Source organism: Galleria mellonella, unplaced genomic scaffold (assembly GCF_026898425.1).
Source record: "Galleria mellonella isolate WM207_F2 unplaced genomic scaffold, CSIRO_AGI_GalMel_v1 utg36, whole genome shotgun sequence".
In the NCBI taxonomy this organism is placed as follows: Eukaryota; Metazoa; Arthropoda; class Insecta; order Lepidoptera; family Pyralidae; genus Galleria; species Galleria mellonella.
This window is the reverse complement of record NW_026442086.1, coordinates 5208395-5228965: the sequence shown is the minus strand read 5'-3', so window position 1 is coordinate 5228965 and position 20571 is coordinate 5208395. Positions and strand designations below refer to the sequence as shown.

Below are 20571 nucleotides of genomic sequence, written 5' to 3'. Positions count from 1 at the left end.
ATTACTCAATGTATTTGATGTTGTTGTAGCATATAAAATATTAAGTAGACTTAGATAGATAATTTAATTGTTATTATTTTAAATTAAAGATGCATACCCAGTGATAAATCTCTTTTAACTAACTCCTTCTTGGACTTCTCCTTAACGTTTATTATTTTATCTCTGTGTACTACATTCATTGTTAAAAAATAAATAAATAATGATATATTAAGATAAAAAAATTAAAGACTCAGCAGAATTTTTTTTTCACTATTAACTAATGTAATAATTTTAATTACGCGCCAATTTTCTGTTTAAGTTTTTTTTTTAAGTTTGGCGCTAAGTATTACCATCGAAATAGCTTTATAATTATATATATTACACGAATATTAACAAATTGTGATTTCATTAAAAATGGTCTGGATTACAAAATGGATAGTTTGATATTTACAGTCTGACTATAAAGAGTATGTATTGGATAGATTCTACTATAGAAAAAGAAAAGTCCTTCGTTTTCTTTATCGACGAGATCTACTGTACACAGATTAATTATATTTTTAGGCTGTGGCTATGTGAAACTCAAAACTGTCAATATTCCAGACAAATTATCTTTTTGAAGACTAGGCAGCATGGTCTCCGACCTTAGCCTGTTCCAAACGGAACAAACGTACTAAAAAAAAAAAATCAAAACTGTCAGTTTCAATTTGTAAATTGTCATTTTTTGTCAAAACAAACCACAGGTGATATTTAATGTATATTTTTTATAAAAAAATATTTTTAATAACATTTATTATCATTTGACATATTTATATCAATGAGTTTTACAGGTACGTAGCGTATTCTAATCATGATAGATGAATTGCACGTAAAATATGATAAATTTCAGTTATCTAATTCATGTTGATTGATAACCTTGATACGATGCAATATGATTGTTCACCTAGTTTATTTAATTGATGGCATCCTGTTTAGATACGTACTAGTGATATTTTTCCTCTTATTATTCCTGTGACAATCATTAGATATTCGCTCATAAACGGTTGTGAAATTAGTTAAAGACCAATGTTTTTCTAGATTTTTGTTCTTTTTCCACAATTATTTCGGTAGAATTATTTCAGTTTGAACTAAAGCACAAACAAGGTTATTTTTATGTAAGTAAAATATATATGCTTCTATATCTTTGATTATTCATACTTGTAACCGACTTATTGTAATCTGCCTATGTCTATCACCAACATTATTTCTACAATTCTATTTTATAAGATAAGATAGGTGTAAGAAATAATTTTATTTAAAAAATATATATAGAGTTCTTTTAAACACTGTGGTTTCAAACCATAAAGGTATATATGTATAAATGGATTTTAATCACATATGTATAATTACTGGTTTATAATAATAAGGTTAAAATTATGCATTATACATGATAAAGTTAATATTTTTATAGGTGCATACCAATTCTTTTTATTAAATTTGAGGAACGTAAAATGTTTTCTTAAAGAGTTTGCATAGACATATGCCCTTATAGTTAGAAGCCTGACAACAATAAAACAATAAAAATTAAAGTTGTTAGCCATTGAAGTTTAATTATTTTTATATGCAAAAAAATAATGGTGGTAATGTAAAATGCTTTTACATTATCAATTTATTTATGTAACTTTGCTTAATGACAGGCAAATAATTTAAATTTATATATAATTAATTATATATATTAAAGTAAACAAAATATACATTACAATCTCAAAAATTAATTATAATTAATTATTATAAATAAATAAATTAACTATATTTTTCTTCTTTTTTTATTTTCAGCCAGACTTTCAATATTCAGTTATTAAATTTTTACATTTTTCTTATTTTCATGGCTGTATATATTTTTATGATATTAAAAAGGTTTATATGATTTCTTTAACTTTAATATGAGTTAAAAATAATGTATAAAAAAAATAAGACTGGCTACATATATGATTAAATGAAATTTTATCTTAGAGAAATTGCTTATATTTTTACCTGAAATAGATAAGTTATACAGATAAACCATTCAATTATTTAGGTAATTTTGTCATTTACTCTCAGCGTGACTATATGATAACCCATATTTATTTCATGACAATAAATGTATTGTTAAGGTTATCACTTTTTACGAAGTTCAGCTATGTAAATCAGTTATGGATAAGCTGAAATCTATTATTAAATAACTATTTTTATAATGGTCTTTGTAAATATACTTAAGTATGTTGTCATTGTCACTTTTTTAAATATTTAAAGAAAGTCTTCAAGGTCATATAATATAGAAAAGGTAGTGTAGAAACAATGTAAGGAGTTATGTTTTACAATATCTTACATTTGAATATGAAAATAATAATATAATTGTAATTGTTTATGTAAAACAATTTAATTTAAATTTATAAAAAAAATTACGAAAATAAACCATAAATTACAAATTGCTGTTAATCAGAAGGAGTGGTTTTGAGTTTTCCTTTTGCACTTGTGTAATAGTCTTAGTTCTTTTAGTGACCATTTATGACATTCTAGGAATGAAAAGGACTGGTGATGTCTATGCATTTTGTGACAATATTACATATAACATGAGTTTTACTATGATTGGGATTCATGAAAATCTTAGGTTTTTATTTTATACAACTTAGAATGACAAACAAGCTGACGGCCCATCTGATGGAAAATGGTAACCGTCGCCTATAGACATAACAGAGTAGCAGTACCATGGACATAACAGAGTTTTGTATTTTTCACTGTTTTTAACTAATTTTAAACTCCAATGCAATATTTTTCTGTCTACGGTTTTACATAATGCTTAATGAATATTTCCCAGGTAGTTTTAGAATTAATTGGTAGAATTTATGTTGAATTAAAAAAGAAAATGGCTTCTGATTCTTACATTATTGTTTTGTGTACCTACTAGTAGGCATTAAAAAAAAAATCTTTCTTTATTGTTTTAAAAATGAAATGACCACATAATATTTAATTTTAATTATTTATGAATTTTAAACATATTAATGAAAAAATATTTGGATATGTAAATATAATGCCGATTTTATTGAAAATATATTTATTTGACAAATCTATTAAATATTTATTTATTACTACAAAATATTTTTGTAGGCTGAACCTGAAAAACAAATGACAAAATATAAACGACCACTGCGTCATTGAATTTCGTAGACTCCTATTTAAATTATTATTTGTTTTATATCAAAACAAATTTATCACCTTTTACGAACGTGGTCATTATCTGTTATTCTCTGCGCGCAATTCGCAAAACAACTGTTGCCACAAATATTCCATACGCTTCTATCGCGAGTGAGCGAGACGACTAGTTGTTCGTTTGTTGCGCCTGAATTGCCGCTCGTGTCTGGCAGTAGTCTTTTCAATGAAGACGGCGTTGTGACGTCATTCATAGTACGTAGCTCTCAGAGAGCTGTGGTGTAGCTCGCATCACAATTTTATCATACGGGGTGTGTGGCATATAAGGCGATAACGGACTTGGAAGTGCACTGTACTTTGTGATATCACATACAACAGAGGCGTGTTCGCGGTTCCCAAGAACATTTTTTTTTGTTGTTTTTTTCCCGACATAATTTCGGTCATTGTATAAATCGGTTTATCTGTTACATCTATTGAAGATCACATCCGCTATGGCCCTCTACAGGTATTGGTTTTTTTTTTATCTTTATTAAGGGACTTTTGTCCTTTTAGGCAGGTCAGTCCCATCGTACCTTAATAAATTTTAGGGCATCATTAGATAAGGTGTTGGAAATTTAATAATTGTGGATATTAAATATTTTCTTTTATTCATAATAATATCTTGCGATTTATTAGTAATCATAAAGATATTATAGTAAATTAGGTATTTATTACTTATAATAGAATTGATAAGTTATGACAGATATCATTAAGCTCACATTTACGGTAATTAGATGATTGCTTACCTGATTAATGTGAGCGAAATTTTAAATAATGTCTTTTTCTGAGTGTGCCCATTTACCTAGGTGATACTAGTACATGGTCATTCCTAAGTGAGTAGAAAACTATTAAGCTATAAGTTTTTTTTTTAATAAATTCGCTTAGTTCTATTTATCTTATATTAGCAATTACTAAAAAATAATTAAGTACTATCTATGGTCATTCCTAAGTGAGTAGAAAGCTGTTAAGCTATAAGCTTTTTTTTTTCAATAAATTGGCTTAGTTATATTTATCTTATACTTCACACCGGTGGATAGAATTTTGAAAATAATACATGTATTTTGTTATTCGCTGATAATGTAGCTTTTTGTAGGTGAAAGAATTATTAATATTAATAATCGGTTTAGTAGTTAATGAGTTTATCTATTGCAAACAAACTAACAAATAATCGAATTTTTCCTATTTATAATACATATTAAGTAGTCTTATATATGGCTTAGTTACATATCTCTTTTGTAGTAAAAATTATATAATCCAGATATAGCAGTATATAACAACAACAGAGGTCGATATTATGTTTTTTTTATGTATATAAATATACTAATTTGATAAAAGTTGCCATCTTGACAGTTTTTTAGTGTCGTTATAAAACTTTTTCTGTAATTTATATTATTATATAAGTTATATTACAATATATTTGTTAAAGACCTATTTATTTGCATAAGACATCATTATGAGTAATAATAATAATATCTATATATATAAAAATTAATGCCACTTTTCGTTGTAATTTTATAACTCAAGAACGGGCTTACTTATTCAAACCAAATGTTTCGGTTTTGTTCGTACTATTTAGTAGATGGTTTATGTGAAGTTTGCACAAAATCGCTCGAGTGGTTCTTCATTTATCACATTTTTTGTAACAAATGATTTCAATAAATGGCGGATCATTTTGTTAATGGGGATTTTTGTGTCAAAATTAAACTTTTTTAAGATGGGGATTGTGCTGTCATATTGAAACTTTTTCCAGTGTTGACGGTACAAGCATGTTGTTATGTCATTCATGCGGTCATTTCATTTTGGACGTGCTTCGATTAAAGCAAATTGTCAGCGATATTGATGTTATTTTTTTTTTATTATTTCACTTTATACAATAAAATAGCCATAAAAGTATCGTATCGTATCAGCTATTAACTGTCTACTGCTGAACATAGGCCTTTCCTTTGGGGGGCTTTTCACAGTTACCAAGCAGGCGGGTTGGCAACCACGGTTAAACTTCAATGATGTTTTTAGGGACGCTGCTGTCTATTCCTTGACTATTAAGTTTCTTTAGTCGTCTTACGACGCCCACAGGAAAGGAAGGAGTAGCCCATTCTAATTCCGAGACGCCACGGCTTTGTTCGAGTACATAATTTATTTATTTAACATAAAAATCCACAGATTTCAAAACACAACTTACATGCTAAGTCTTATAAATACAGCCAATAATGGATTTTATTTATACAAGCGAGAATTCTAAAGCAAAATAGGCGAATTAGAGTGGGTGTATGCAAGTAATATAAGTGGATGTATGAAAGAAACCATATATAGTTAATATATAATTAATATATTTAATTATAATATAATTAATTTTATAACTTTTTCTTTATCATATTACCATAAGTTAGATTTTCATAAAACATGCATTTTTTTATTATAAAAATAAATGTCTGCTTTTAACCTTATGTTGATATGAAATTAAAGTTATGTTTATGCCAATAATACAACTACGAGTACACAGTTTTTGAAAGTATTTGGTTTTACTTAATACGCTAGTGGCTAAGTTAGGTCTTGTATCGCAGGTATGTTATTTTTTTTGTGTTGATGAACCCACCCAAACCTGTTATGCAAGTCTTGAAGAGTTGAATTACTGCAAACGATTGGACCATATCACCTAGTGATGGTCAAGTGTGCAAATAAAAATAATTTTGTTATTTATTAATACACTGTGTATAGAAACATAAATGCTGCTAGTTCTGCAATGAAATATTTAGTGTGACGTTACTATAAAATTTATTATAAAGTGCTTTCAGCAATAGGATCACCTGATTGTATTTACATAAGTGTGTCTTTTGTATGATGAAAATACTGGTGTTATATATGTATATATTATATATTTTATACATTCATCACATTCAGTAATTTGACGTTGGTATATATAATTTTATTAGCTAATTTTTAATCAATTTAATTGTCTAATAAACAATATTTCTTTAGATACAGATCATTAATTCATAATTTACAAAATTACACGTCCAATTTCAGTTAATTATGCCATTCTCATTATAAAATATATTCTAATTTAGTAAAAGAAGCAAAATTTCTATATAATAATAAAAATGTTTTAACAGTAATATTAATTTACAACAATAATAATTACGTTACTTCAAATTATTTAAAAATTTTGCACGCCATGACAGGCAAAAGATAGTTGTATATAAAATGTATGCAATTAATATTTATGTAATCATCAACCTATGTTTTGCAAAATAAATTATTTGATACGATATTTTTTTGTTTAAAATTTGTAATTATATTAATAATTTTCAGAATTAGAGATTGATATTATATATTATAAATTCTTCAACACTTGTATACAGAAAATAAATATGTTTTTATACCGAAAGATATGTTTCTAAAGTTCATTATTCTTAGATGTGGTAAATGAAAGTCCAATAATTACTGAAGATAGAATTCTTTTGTTTATAGTTTGAAAAATAACCTTCAATACGCAACTCTGAAGACTCTATCGCTGGTTTCTATCAGCGTTATGTCCCCGCAACAGAGCGTACAGGAAATCTTCAGAACAGCAGACTGCGTTTGCTTCGATGTTGATTCCACCGTTATACAAGATGAGGGCATCGACGAGCTGGCTAACTTCTGCGGGAAAGGAGATGAAGTTAAAAGGCTGTAAGTATGAAATCATACTATATCTACACGACTAGATTTTTTTTTAATGGATTATACTATAATGGTAACCCTATCTGTGCTAACGGTTTACGCTGGCAGGGCACCAGTGTGGGATGTTATGTGAGGATAAAAAGGCAGGTCAGTTAGCCCATCGTGTGAATACATCTGTATTTAGGCAGTATGGTTTCCAGGAGGGAAACTACGTGGAGGTCGACTTGACAGGGTATATTGCTAACAAAGAGATTGATAATCCACATTACTAACAATTCTTACCTCTATACGACTAGTAGGGTGGTTTGTTTTAATAGAACCGAAAAAAGAAGAAAAAAGAAACAATGTTATAATAGATCGTAAAACAGTCTGCTATCGTCCAATAGCAGTATAAATAAAAAATCGATGAATTGATTCGAATCGATTCCGTACTAAATTAGAGAATATTTGTGGTAATTGGTAAAATTATTTATTTTTACGAAATATTTGTTAATTACATTGTAATTACCTAATGATTCTTAATAATTTAGTACGAAGTCATATCCAAATTATGATTCATATATTACCTAATAGGTAAGTCAAATAAATAGTTGTGGCTTGTTACCATGGTAATTTCAATAAGCGGATTAATTTCAATAAAATGTTTACACAATTTATAAAAAATATACCCAAAGCTTATCTTATGATTATCTACAGTAGGAAGTACGATGTATTTTTGTTTTTAATATCAACAAATCTCTATAATAATCACAACTAACGCCATATCCATTTTATATAACTTTACTTATTTTAAATATGCTCGGTTGGTATACACATTCTTGTATTGATAACTTGGTAATTGAGGTTTTACATAGAGTGTTTGTTTACAGAACAGCCGAGGCGATGGGTGGTAATATGACCTTTCAAGAAGCTTTAAAGAAGAGACTCGACATCATCAGACCGAGCGTTAGTCAAGTTCAAGACTTTTTAGACAAGTTCCCAGTTCGACTCACACCAGGCATCTCGTAAGTATTACGAGAGGTAGCATAGACTATCGAATATGATTTTTTAATGAAAAGAAGTAAATCCATGTCGATTTTTAGAGATCTACGGTACTTAATAATTAACTGCATTCTACATAAATTATTACTGCTGTGTTACTGCCTTATGATTCTTAAACTTAGAAAATAAATTATATGGTAACACTTGATGCATACAGTTGTAACAATAAAATTATCAGTTGCAAGATTGGTAATTATGTGTCGTTTATTACTCACCCATTTATTACTATTGCTGCTTGTTTTTATTACGAAATAATGTTACATAAATTGATAAATAGTTTCTATGATTTGATTAAGACACACTTTTAATAATGTACTTGCTTACTTGTACATATACAAGAATATATACAAAAATACTAGTAAATATACAAGAAATGAAAGACGATAAGTAATGCTGAAAAAAGAAAAAGATGTAAATAATAAGTTAAATAGCCTCTACATTTGAAGCATTAATATTAAACTAGAACTGGATCGCCTACAGGAAAAATCAAAGTAAAGGTTTTATAATTAATATTTAGTTTCGAGATATGAAACTGTAGTCATTAGTTATCATTGACTTTTTATACCCAGATCATAGAGCAGTTATATGTGAACGGTCCAAAGTTATCTAACTTAAATAAATGACTTACATTTAGGTATTTATATTTTTTATTTTATTTATTCATAAACAAAAATTTGTATTTGAATGTTATACAATAATTTCATACACTATATAAAATATAAATTAAATCAAGCATAAAACAAATATTATAGTCACTTAGTCATCTCTTAACATAAACAATATAGGTATATATTCAAATTTACTATAATTAGAATTCGTCAATTGAGTACAAACACCTTTCTAGCAGTAATGACTTCAATTTTGTCCTGAAGATATTTAAATCATTCAGTGACTTTAATTCCCTAGGCAGCTTATTAAATAACACCACCGCTTGGTTTCGTGGACAATGTTGTACTATGTTAAATGTGGGTATAATAACCTTTTGTAAATCCATCCTTCTTGTAATTAATCGTTGTTTCATTCTATCCTCTGATTCATATAAATGTCTATTTTTAATTAAATCTATTAGCAGAACATGAATATATAGGCTTGGAACAGTTAGTATTTTTAGTCTTCTAAAATGTCCTGCACACGATTCCCAGGGAGGAATATGAACCATGGCTCTAATGGCTCTCTTTTGTGCTATAAATGCTCTATTTGTGTTATACTTGTAGCTATTTCCCCAAAATTTTATGCTATATCGTAATCGCGATTCTACCAAAGCATAATAGATTGTCAACAAGTGGTTTTGTAACAACTTATAGCTGTTTGTTTTCGAAATGTTTTGATAATGGACGCCATTTTGTTTTTTTTTCTAGTATTATTTATAGTACTTCTACATGTGTAAGTAATATTAGATAACATCACTTTCTAATGAAAAAAAAAAAACTTGGAAGTACTAAAACAAATACTAAAAGATTTTTTTCTTAAAAAAAAATTATATTTATTTATTTATCTTTAACAAGTAGTTCAAATTTTAAGTAATTACTAGACATATATGTCTTTTAAAAGTGCGTTCTTTGTTTGCTTTTGTCAACATAATCCAATATTTATATAGTTATAGGTGTCAAAAGGTTATAGACTTCTGTGTTAGTAAGAGTCTGATGAAACAATTATAACATATATTTACACGAGTCATCTACCTAATCTTGAATTGTGTATCGCGGTGATTGTCACCCAAACCAGTTGGGTCCGCTTTGAAAACAGAGCTACTTCTTATCTCTGACCCTGTCTCCCGACAACACAATTTTTCCTCATTTTCGGCATACGTAAATGACCACTCCTTTCAAATCTCTAAGTTTTTTAAAAGAATTCCAATTTTGAATATATTTAAATTCAATTAAATTAGGGCTGTCAATAATGCAAATATGTTAAAGTATTTATTGGAAAAAAAAAAAATGTATTTAACATAAGAAAATTACGCAAATACTATTTGAAATGTCTTCTATTCATATGGATATTTTCTTTTTGTTTGTCCTTTTTATTTATTCTCTAATAAATAGTTACTAGTAAACGTTTCTATACCTATTAGTTTTTACCTGACTAAAATAACCTTTTTATGATTTTATCGTGCCTATTTATATATTCATATATAATAAGTGAAATTAAATTAACCGTTGAATAATATGTACTTTGCTATACAGCTTTCTTGAATTTCGTTTAACAATATCTGCTTGATTACACCTCCATTATATAAAACGTGGTTAAGTACATACAACGCGCCGTTATGTGTACAAGTAGGGCACTAAATTAGGGTTAAATAGTTCCATATTTAGTTACCAAACAGCTTCAATAACAAATGATAAAGGAATGACATATTCACCTTTGCAGAACATAATAGTGATATCGATAATAACCGGTTTGTTGAGTGCTCGATACCGGTTTTTATTTCAAATCGTGGACTATATAAACAATATATTAAATACCGGCTTATTGTAGTTTCTTTTACATCAATATGGATTAATAGATACGTTATTGGTTTACTAAATATCATTTATATTTTAGGGCTTGTTTTTTAAATACTTCTAATAATAATTATCACACAAAATAACATTTGATACAAATAATCTACTTATATATTTTTTTATAACACAAAGGTAGCAAACATACAGCCCGTTTGATGGTAAACGGTTACTGTAGCCTATGGACGCTTGCAACACTTGGGGTGTTATGTGTACTTTGCCGACCCTGAAGAATTCTGAATATACCCTTTTTAAAAAACCCCAAACTTTAAGAAAAATGGCAGGGAGCTCATTCTACAGCCTGAGCGTTCGCGGAAAAAAATTTCTTAGAAACCGCATTGTACTTTTATTATATCATTTATACTCCCAATTTATAGTATAGTATTCATATACCATATATACCTAGTTATATTTAATACAATTGACTGCGATTTATATAAAATATTTTTCTATACAGATATAACCTTTTCAGTCTGGGACCTTTAGGATATGTATTTGTTTTTTTTGTACACTTCATAGTAAAAAAGAAAAAATATTTTAACAACATATTTGTAATTTATTTTACTTATTTTTCTAGACAATTGGTGAAAGCGCTTCAAGAGAGAGGCGTTACGGTGTACCTGGTGTCCGGTGGCTTCAGGAGTCTCATAGAACCAGTTGCTGAAAAGCTCGGCATTCCATCATCTCACATATTCGCCAATAGACTCAAGTTTTACTTTAACGGTAAGTTATATTTTTAGCATGTGAGTAGGTAATACCGTAACTCACTAAAACACTGATTCTTTAGTATAATATTCTCTTATTAGATGAATCAATCTATCAAATAATTTATATTAAAGATTTAATTTATTAAAGAAAATTTTTATACATAAGAAATCGCGTGTCACGATGTTTGTCTCCAAACGTTAACCTCTAAATCCGCTCAACCGAAATTATTGTTTTAACTGGATATAGATTTTATTTAGGTAAGAAACAATAGATACTGTAGGTGGCAGTAGGGTTAAAATGTTTGTCAGATCAGCTGATAAATTATAATGATTTTTAAACTATACATATTTTTGAATCATGTTCTTTTGTGGCAAATAAGCTGCCAGTACATTTGAAAGTAAGTTGTAACAATCGCCTATAGGAAAGACATGTTTTTGGCAATGTTTGCTATAGCAAATATATATTACAATATATAACATCTTAAAAAATAAATAAGGAAAATATATGGGCTGAAATAAAAATAAATCCTTGCGTTAGAAGTATAGTTTATTCGTTAGTACGATTAGACAATAGTTAGTTGAATAAGACATACGGCATGATTAATATAATATAAATAGAAATTTAATTAATTAATTAACTAATTCAATTTATTAACATATTTATATAACTAATTATATTTAGTTGCCTAATTACATTTAATTAATACTTAACTAATTTAATGAAATTACGGTTACAATTAGTATTCTTAATTGTTCAAAACTATTTGGGAATATTTTATATTCGATTCTCAAAAGGCAAATTGCAGAAAACCTAGTTTTATTTGCTGCTAGCATGTCGTATAGTATATATTTTTTTTTATACAATTTAGAATGCCAAACAAGCTGACTGCCCACCTGATGGAAAGTGGTAACCGTCTCCTATGGACATGAGCAGTACCATAGACATAACAGAGTATACTGTTTCGCCCATGATACCTCCCATGCGTTGCCATTCCTGAGGACTCAGATGTTATTCCTCTATACCCAGTAAGTTCACGCCATATCCCACCCTTCAAACCGAAACACAGCCATGCAAACACAACTGCTTCACGGTTGAAACACGAATAGGACAGAGGTATCCAAGCAATCGACTTTTGTACAAAGTCTCCCTCTGGTAAAATAATAATTAATAATTAGTGCACATAGATGTTATTGAGTTTAATATACATGTTAAATTGAAAGGAATACGATTAATTTAATTTAAAGACACCTTGAACTTGTGATTGTTACATTGTATTGAATTATAGGTCTTGTTCAATGTAATTATAACTAGGTTAGTATAGATATTTGTTGTACAACTGCAATTGTTAAAACTTATACCACTTCCAAATCTAGTGTTTGAATTGTAATTCTATTTGTGGTCTGATTTTATTTTGATCGTTTGTATATATTTTTTTTATTTTATTTCTTGATATAAATTTTAAATATGCATATATTAGCTTTTACCCTCGACTTTGTCCTCATTATCAGGATATTTATACTGACTGGAATAAAAATTTGCCTAGAATCTTCTCCAACCTATATAGTATTTATATACCAAATTTTATAATGATTAGTTAAGCCGATAAGGCGCTTTAAAGTAACAAACTCACTGTCACGTTTATAATATTGGTGATATATGTAATGTGTGTATATATATTTACAAAAATCCTATGTCAATTTTACCAAATTATTGCCCTATGAAAAAAAAACACAGTACATATTTAATACGTTAAGTCAAATAGAGAGCTCTTTTTAACATGCGTTTTTATGTGCGCTGGCTATTGTCCGCGACTTTGCACGCGTGGTGTCTAGTTTCCTCTTTAAGTAGACGTTTTCAAAAATCCTTTCTCTATGCCCGTAACATTATAAAATTAACCAATGTTCCAAATTTCAGTTATTTAGACTTGGTATTTTTGGCTGTGTGTTGATTCAGTTGATATATGGTACTATAAATTATGACAAACAGTTCGCATAGATTATCTTCACTATTTTGTTTCAATGTACAAAATAATTCTTATCAGAAGTCATATTTATATTGGTCTAAATATAGATGAGGAAATCTGATACTAACTGAATATTTGTTTATTACAATTATTATTAATACGTTTAAAAGGAAAACAACAAAACAAAATAAACAAAACACGACCTTACTAGGGCAAAAACAAAGGAAAGTAACCAAGCCTCGAACTAAGGTCAGCTGAGATAATTTGGCTGCAGTTAGGTTTTAAAGATGTTTTAAGAGAGACGCTGCTGCCCATCCCTTGCCCTCCCTTAGTCGCCTCTTACGGCATCCACAAGAAAGGAAGTGGTGGCTTATTCTATGCCGGGACCGCCGGCCATATTTTTAATAGATACATATAAATACATAATAATCCAAATCAATACAATGAAACTTTACATTTAAAAATATAATTATTTGCATTGATCGGAGATTCTCTTTTTAAAACAAAATGCTTTTAAAAAATAATTAACACATAAACAGTAATTATTTTAAACATGTTCCTATTATATCTTATCATTGAATTGGAGTGAAAAATTAGGCGATTTACTAAAACAAACCGATCTGGATAATACTCGTAACTTATCGTCCCAAAGCCAGAACATCTGTGAGTTGCTCCAATTAGATAACGCCAATAAATTTCACAATTTATGATGCCAATACAAGCAATTCGTTACCCTTTTGTTAAGATTTACTTGTTGTTTTATGTCAAGGCTGCTTGGAACTTATATCAATTTATGACAATGACACCTATAGCGGTTTGCAACGAAATAATCAGTTTTATGTCCATTATCCTTACCTCTTTGCTACAATATAAAAAAAAAATTCCACAAAAAAAAATTGAATTCAATTGTGGTATAACCTGTATAATAATTTTGATTTTAAAACTAAACTACGCAACCGATTATTATAAAATTTTTATGGAACCAGTCTGTTAGTATATCCTTTCAGATAAAAAAAGAACTTTCAAAATAGGTTTAGAACTGACGGGGTTATGTTTGTTAACATAAAAAAATACGATCAAATTGAGAACCTCTTTTTTAAAGTGGGTTGAAAATGTGAATGATAAATGTGACAGTGAGTTTGTTTGTTTGTCATCTCTTAGGCATTGTACTGTTTTTTTTAAGCCTATCCAGTTTTTTTTTTTTTATAGGAAAAATAAGTATTTATTAATTTTTCACATAGTCGTGATATGCTTTACCCGATGTTTGTCATAAGCTTAGCTAAAATAACAAATTTCTTAATTTTTTATTTATTTTTATTTTCTCTTTATCTATCTATTTATTACCGATCTCTCTTTACCATTGCTTCTTGACGGTTTCACTAAGATTAAAGTGTAGGGTACACTTTAACCAAATTAGACAATATCTTAATATCTATATATTTGTCATCATCATCATCATGGATTAATTTTATTTGTTAGCGATATTTTCCACTACTTAAGAGTATATTATTGAGGACAGAAGGGGAAAAATGTTGGGACACTTGATTCGACACGACGAACTTATGAACATTATAATAGAAGGTAAAATAGAAGAAAGGAGGGGAAGAGGGAGACCGAGACAGTTACATCAGGCAGTCTGGGTTTGTGGCTATGTTACAATCGATATGGTTTTGGTACTCTCCTATTTATTCCATAGTAATTTTGTTTGTGGACTACTAATTTTTGAATACGATTTGCGCTGGCGTTTTCTTTTCGAATCAAAGGTCTATTTGTTATGGAGCAAAATCTATCATCAATCTAATGTCTACGAAATATCTACATATATGTTATTGTTATTGATGTGTTGTTTAATTTTGTAGAGCAAAACTTATATTGCTGGTTATTTCATTAGTATTATTTTGTTTAATTCCACTATCATTAGTATTCGTATGTATGTGACTGTCAACACTCGAAATTTGACCACCACTGTTACTACCAGAAGTTCTACAACCTTCCATATTAGCCATCAAATTTCAATTACCATTCTGTATTAGGGGGGAAAGGGATTGTTAGTAATGGAGACTGAGAATCCCATTGCTAGTAATATACCCAACCAGGTCGACCTCCTCGCGGTTCCCCCTGGAAACTATCATGGTTAATTCCTGATGAATTCATCATGATGGGATAACTGGCCTGTTTTCATTCTTATCTATCACCCTTCACTGGTGCTCCGCCGGCGTATCCCGTTAGCGCAGGCGGGGTTACCATACCATTTTCATCCATCAAAAATTACTATTCTGTTCACGCACGTTTTGCGATACGTGTTTCTCTAAACGAGGCATCTTTAGGCAAATTGTTAGTTCGCTGCTCGGAGTCTAGTGTTAACCTTGTATTGTCAATATTTCGACTTGGATTGTTATAAATATAATTATTTGAAAACATATATCACAATCGCATGCGTTGATTTGTCGTCAGCGGCATACAAACAAGTTGCTGTGTTATCGCGCACGCAGCTAACACGTGTTAACTCTCTGTTGGGTTGACTGTTTTTTCTTCACCGCCAAGTGGGGCGGATGATGACATTTGTTATGTTCTATTTCAAGTTTATTATTACAGACTGCTGATAAATAATGTGGGTGTGTATTGATCTTATGTTTGAAACGTCATTGGTTTAAATTAAAATACTATCTTGCTAAATTTAACAATATTTATTTAAATTTCTGTCTTGCACTACTACTGCCCACTCACTACTTCCTATGCCACTGCGTTAGGTTGACTGAAAGAAATCTCTTTTAGAGATAAGTTCGCCTTTGCTAACATTGTTATTAACTTATTGTTGTTACTGTATGTTTTAGTGCAACAAAGAATATATATACTAATCAAGAGAATGTGACCAAATCTTCCCTTTCATTCATTCAATTTTTATATGGACTTTTTTAATTCAAAATTTTTTATTTTTCTGTACGATTTTTTTAAAATGTTTTCTTATATATAAATCTGGTTCTAATAATCGCAAATACAATCATCATCATCATCTGTCCATTGCTGCACATAAACTTCCCCTATGGACTGCTATAAGGAACGGTTCTGAGCCACCTTGATCCACTGACTCCCTGCAATGCATTTGAGGTCGTCACTTCGTCTAGTGGGGGATCGTCCTACACTGCGTTTGCCCGTACGGGGTCGTCACTCAAATACCTTTCTCCACAATCGGTTGGCGGTTCTTCGAGCCATGTAACCGACCCATTACCACTTCAACTTGTTTATTCTTCAGGCTATGCAAATACAATAGAATATTTTAATTAGCCAAATAGGTCCTACCGTTCTGAAGTGATTCGCTCATATGCATTCGTTAATCCATTTTTATTTATTTGTAATTATGTACATTATATTTGAACCTTTTATTTAATTCCGTTTAAATAGCTTACCGAAATTGGACAACTCTGGCTACTTGTAGGTGTCATATTTTTTGTTACACGTAGTTGATTTGTTTCATGTAAACGAGAAAGGTTTACGAAATGGGATATTCACGTGCGAACTCGCTTAAAACAGCTAGTCGTTCACAAATTTTATTTAAAGTAAAATTCGATTATTTGTAATGAATAAACTCAAAAACTACTCAACCAATTTTAACAATTCTTTCAACTTTAAAAAGCTACATTATAATTATCAACAAGTGTACCCGTGCGAAGCCGGGTCGGATTGCTAGTTTATTGTAATCATTTCCTACGAGTTCATAGACATCACTGGCAAGGACAGATACTTGATAACAATATGAAAAACAGGCACTGATATGCAGTTTTTGTTCACATTTTTATTTATTAATTAGCTGTTATGTACCTATTTGTTTTAGTTTTAAATCATAGTTGTTGAATTGATAACCAAGCATACAGCCCAAAAAGTGTTTGCAGATTTTGTCACAATGAGGAAGAAACGCCGCAGCACTTAATTCGTGGCTGTAGCTCACTCATACATAAACGATATAAACACATTTTATATCCTGAGGAGCTAAAACACATCGTTACAAAAACATCTTAAAATTCGATTAAAAATTAAAAGCAGAGAACTTTAAAAAAAGGCGAGTACAAAATATAATGGAAAAGTCGCAGTGTCACAGGTTTTTTCTGCCTGTACAAGCCTGTCTTTTAATAATAAAAATAATAGTTGCTGAGCCAAAATACGTAAGATATAATTATTAGATTTTATAATTAGTTCTTATGATTTCGTATTTGTATAAAGAAAACTGCGAAATAATTTTCAAAAATAAAAAAAAAATAGTTAAGTTCAATGTTCTGGCATTTGTTCGAAAACTAAGAGTCACGTGTTTCAGTATTTTTGGAAAGTCATCCTTGGAAGCTGAAATAGAAAGTAAACTTTTGTATGGAAGATTTAATATTTTTAGAGACTCGATTAATAACATTGTTCCACTATGTGCCAACAATCACTTGTATTAACAAGTGATTGTTGGCACATAGTGGAACATTCCACAATTTGTGGTAACATAAGTGTTTGTGTAATAATACAAAGAGTTCAAAGTTCCACGTAGTGCCAATCGGTAAATATAATGTGATCAGTAATTGTAGATTTCGTATTTTGTATCTCGATTTTTGGTATAAAATGGAGATATGCGTTGCAACATTTTTGGAAAATCCCTTTTCTTCCTTCTCCCGATTGCATTAAAAGGACTAAAAATGGTAAAAATGAACGTCTTTACCAATTTAAAATTTATTTTACAAATATATTGTGTACACATCTTTGAAGCTTCGTTAAATATATAATTTTTTTAGTATTAAAAACGATAATTTTCAAAATTGTTTAATATTGACATAGTTAAAGGCGTATAGCTGTGTAGGTAACAATGTTTGCTACAAAACGGAACATCTGTGCAAATGTTCTTTTCAGAAGTGAAGGTGAACGAGAAATAAGCAGATTTTGAATACAAATTATTCATTTACTTTATAACATACGTCTTTATATATTTACACGTTGATATTTAAATGTATAATGACGACATGCATTGCGAATTGATAAGACGTGCCTTTGTGTCTCGGATTCGGACTGGGCTTGATCAATTCGATTTATTAAAGAAATTTTCTATTTAACTAGATTTTTTTATCATCTGGGTTGTAGTGCAAGATGTTTGATTTCTTTTAAATGGTACTAAGCTTTTACCCGCATGACTTCACGTGATCGGGATATGTTTACTGACCGGGATGAAAAGTAGTTTATATCCTTCTCCATCCTATATTATACGTGTATATTACCTTTTATTCCCGACTTCGCTAACCTCGATCGAGATATGTTTACTGACATATATTAGCCTATAATCTTCTCCATCGTCGTTATGTTATGGCGCTATATGGTATTAAATAAACAAACTTACTTTCATAATTATAATATTATTAAGGATATATAGGTTTAGATATTTTTTCATTTAGAATGTTCAGAGCAGTTTTTTTAACATCTAGTAGGGAATGTTATGGTAACCCTGCTTGTTCATTCTGTTGCCTGCTTGTGGTATTGATGTTCGTTGGCGAAGCACGAGTGGGGTCATCCCTCACATGGGTGAGGATGGAAATAGATCTGTTAGCATAACGAATTTGACAAGGTTTCCAGGGGGAACCGTTTAGAGGTTCACCTGATTGGATGTATACCTAGCAAAATGGGGCTGTTACACCCCATTTCACAATCCCTTTTAATTCAAAGTTAATGTTTAATAGAACATTTTTCTTTCTATTATAGGCGAATATGCGGGCTTCGACGAGAACGAACCCACTTCCCGATCGGGCGGCAAGGGGCTGGTGATCAGAAGATTGAAGGAACAGCACGGATACCAGCGGCTCATAATGATTGGAGATGGCGCCACCGACGCTGAGGCCTGTCCGCCCGCAGATGGATTTATCGGTTAGTAAATTAAATTTTGTAATACGCTCTATTAGCATAAAAATAGAAGGCTGAAAAAAACATACATACATACCTATTTGTCAAGCCTGTCTCTCATTAGATAAATAGGCATAAACAATGGAATGCTAAATGCTTTGATTCAAACAAACCTCTTTAGCTTCTTTCTGTTTCATCAATCTTTTAAATAAATCAACGTATATAAAGTTCGCTAGTTACAGGTACTTTTAATTTCGCCCTTCTACAGCACGTTGCCAATTTGGTCGACATACGTCCGTCTAGGGCAGCCCCTAACATCATGCACATATTTTAAAAATAAACATGATATTTAAATAAGTTCTTTTCGGTGACAATCCTAGTATAATAAATAACTTTGTCACTAAATTAAAATAATAATAGTTTTTTTTTTATTTTATTATATAATATATTATTTCATTTATGTATTTTCTAAAGTATTATTTAAATCGTTGGAAAAAATAAATTATGAATAAACTTATCCTTATTACTTACCAGAGCCACAAATAATATAATACTATACTTTACAAGTAGATTCTAGATAAATGAATTTATAAGAAAACGTGGTATTTTTTTGTGAATTTATACCCAGATCAATACAAACAGTAATACAAATTAAAAATTTCCGGAGTTTGAAACCACGACCCACAGAAAGTGTCAAAGTGTTACTTTGCCAAAATTGTCATTCATCATCATCATTTCAGCCATTATCCGTCCACTGCTGGACATAAGCCTCCCCATAGACTGCCATAAAGAACGGTCCTGTCATTAACAGTTTTAAAATGTATATTTTTTACAGGGTTCGGTGGAAATGTGACCCGTGAGGAAGTAAGGAAAAAGGCATCGTGGTACGTCACTGACTTCCAGGAGTTGGTCCAGAATCTTACCATCCAAACAAAATGAACACCCAGCCGGTCTGTTAGAACTAATTCATCTGTGCAGTTGAAATGAACCTTAGTACAATGATATAAGACTCACAATTTGTCAGAATTGTACTAGGATTGCTTGACGGGTGAGCGGAATGATGTTATTTTACGTCTCGCTCATCCGTCGAGAGGTGTTTGACTCATTGGTATATTGCATTTGAATGAAATTGTTTGTGATACATTAAGCTATGTGTGCAAGCTTTATTTACTTATTCATAGTATTAGAATATCTATTTATTGTAATAGATAAACGTTATTATTTTTAGATAAAATCGTGGTGCTGTTTTTTAAAGGAACATTAGTGTCAATTTCAACGCACAGAGTATAGATATAAAGTTTATTATTGTTTGTGCATTTAAAGAGTACAACAATACATTTAAGTATTTAGGGACTTAGTCCCATTTTTTTATGGCAGGTGTGACATTTGTGATGGACGTTGGTATGAATTAATTTGTAAGTAGATAAAGACGCTAATGTGAAATTTAGCTATTCTTAGATAATTATTAAACGTTATGTGTTTGTTACACTGTGGTATAAATGTATTAGATAAATATTTTTATATCACCTTTAATACTTACTGTACAATGAAATTGTAATTTTATAATAATAGTTAATTTTATTAGTTTAATTGATATTTATCAAAAAAGGCTGTGTACTTTTATCGTATAAGGAATTAAAATTAAGATTAAACTTG

General features: G+C 29.9%; 1 protein-coding gene across 3 annotated transcripts; it reads left to right on the top strand.

The window, feature by feature from the left end:
- The first annotated feature begins 693 nt into the window (after positions 1 to 693).
- On the top strand, positions 694 to 20571 carry LOC113520818 (phosphoserine phosphatase). 3 transcript variants are annotated; one of them, XM_052897288.1, is made up of 6 exons: positions 694 to 806; positions 6652 to 6852; positions 7713 to 7847; positions 10963 to 11108; positions 18778 to 18939; positions 19751 to 20571. In XM_052897288.1, exons 2-6 carry the CDS (start codon positions 6713 to 6715, stop codon positions 19852 to 19854), a joined length of 687 nt encoding a protein of 228 aa, XP_052753248.1. In that variant the 5' UTR covers positions 694 to 806; positions 6652 to 6712; the 3' UTR covers positions 19855 to 20571. The 3 variants fall into 3 exon arrangements, with proteins under 3 accessions (XP_052753248.1, XP_052753247.1, XP_052753246.1); XM_052897287.1 differs by lacking the exon at positions 694 to 806 and adding an exon at positions 986 to 1130; XM_052897286.1 differs by lacking the exon at positions 694 to 806 and adding an exon at positions 3423 to 3649.

What these genes read in the sequence shown, in the direction of transcription:
- LOC113520818 (XM_052897286.1), top strand. An exon ending in GGAGATGAAGTTAAAAGGCT is followed by an intron (nt 6,853 to 7,712) that starts GTAAGTATGAAA and finishes GTTTGTTTACAG; the next exon opens with AACAGCCGAGGCGATGGGTG. An exon ending in CGACTCACACCAGGCATCTC is followed by an intron (nt 7,848 to 10,962) that starts GTAAGTATTACG and finishes TTATTTTTCTAG; the next exon opens with ACAATTGGTGAAAGCGCTTC.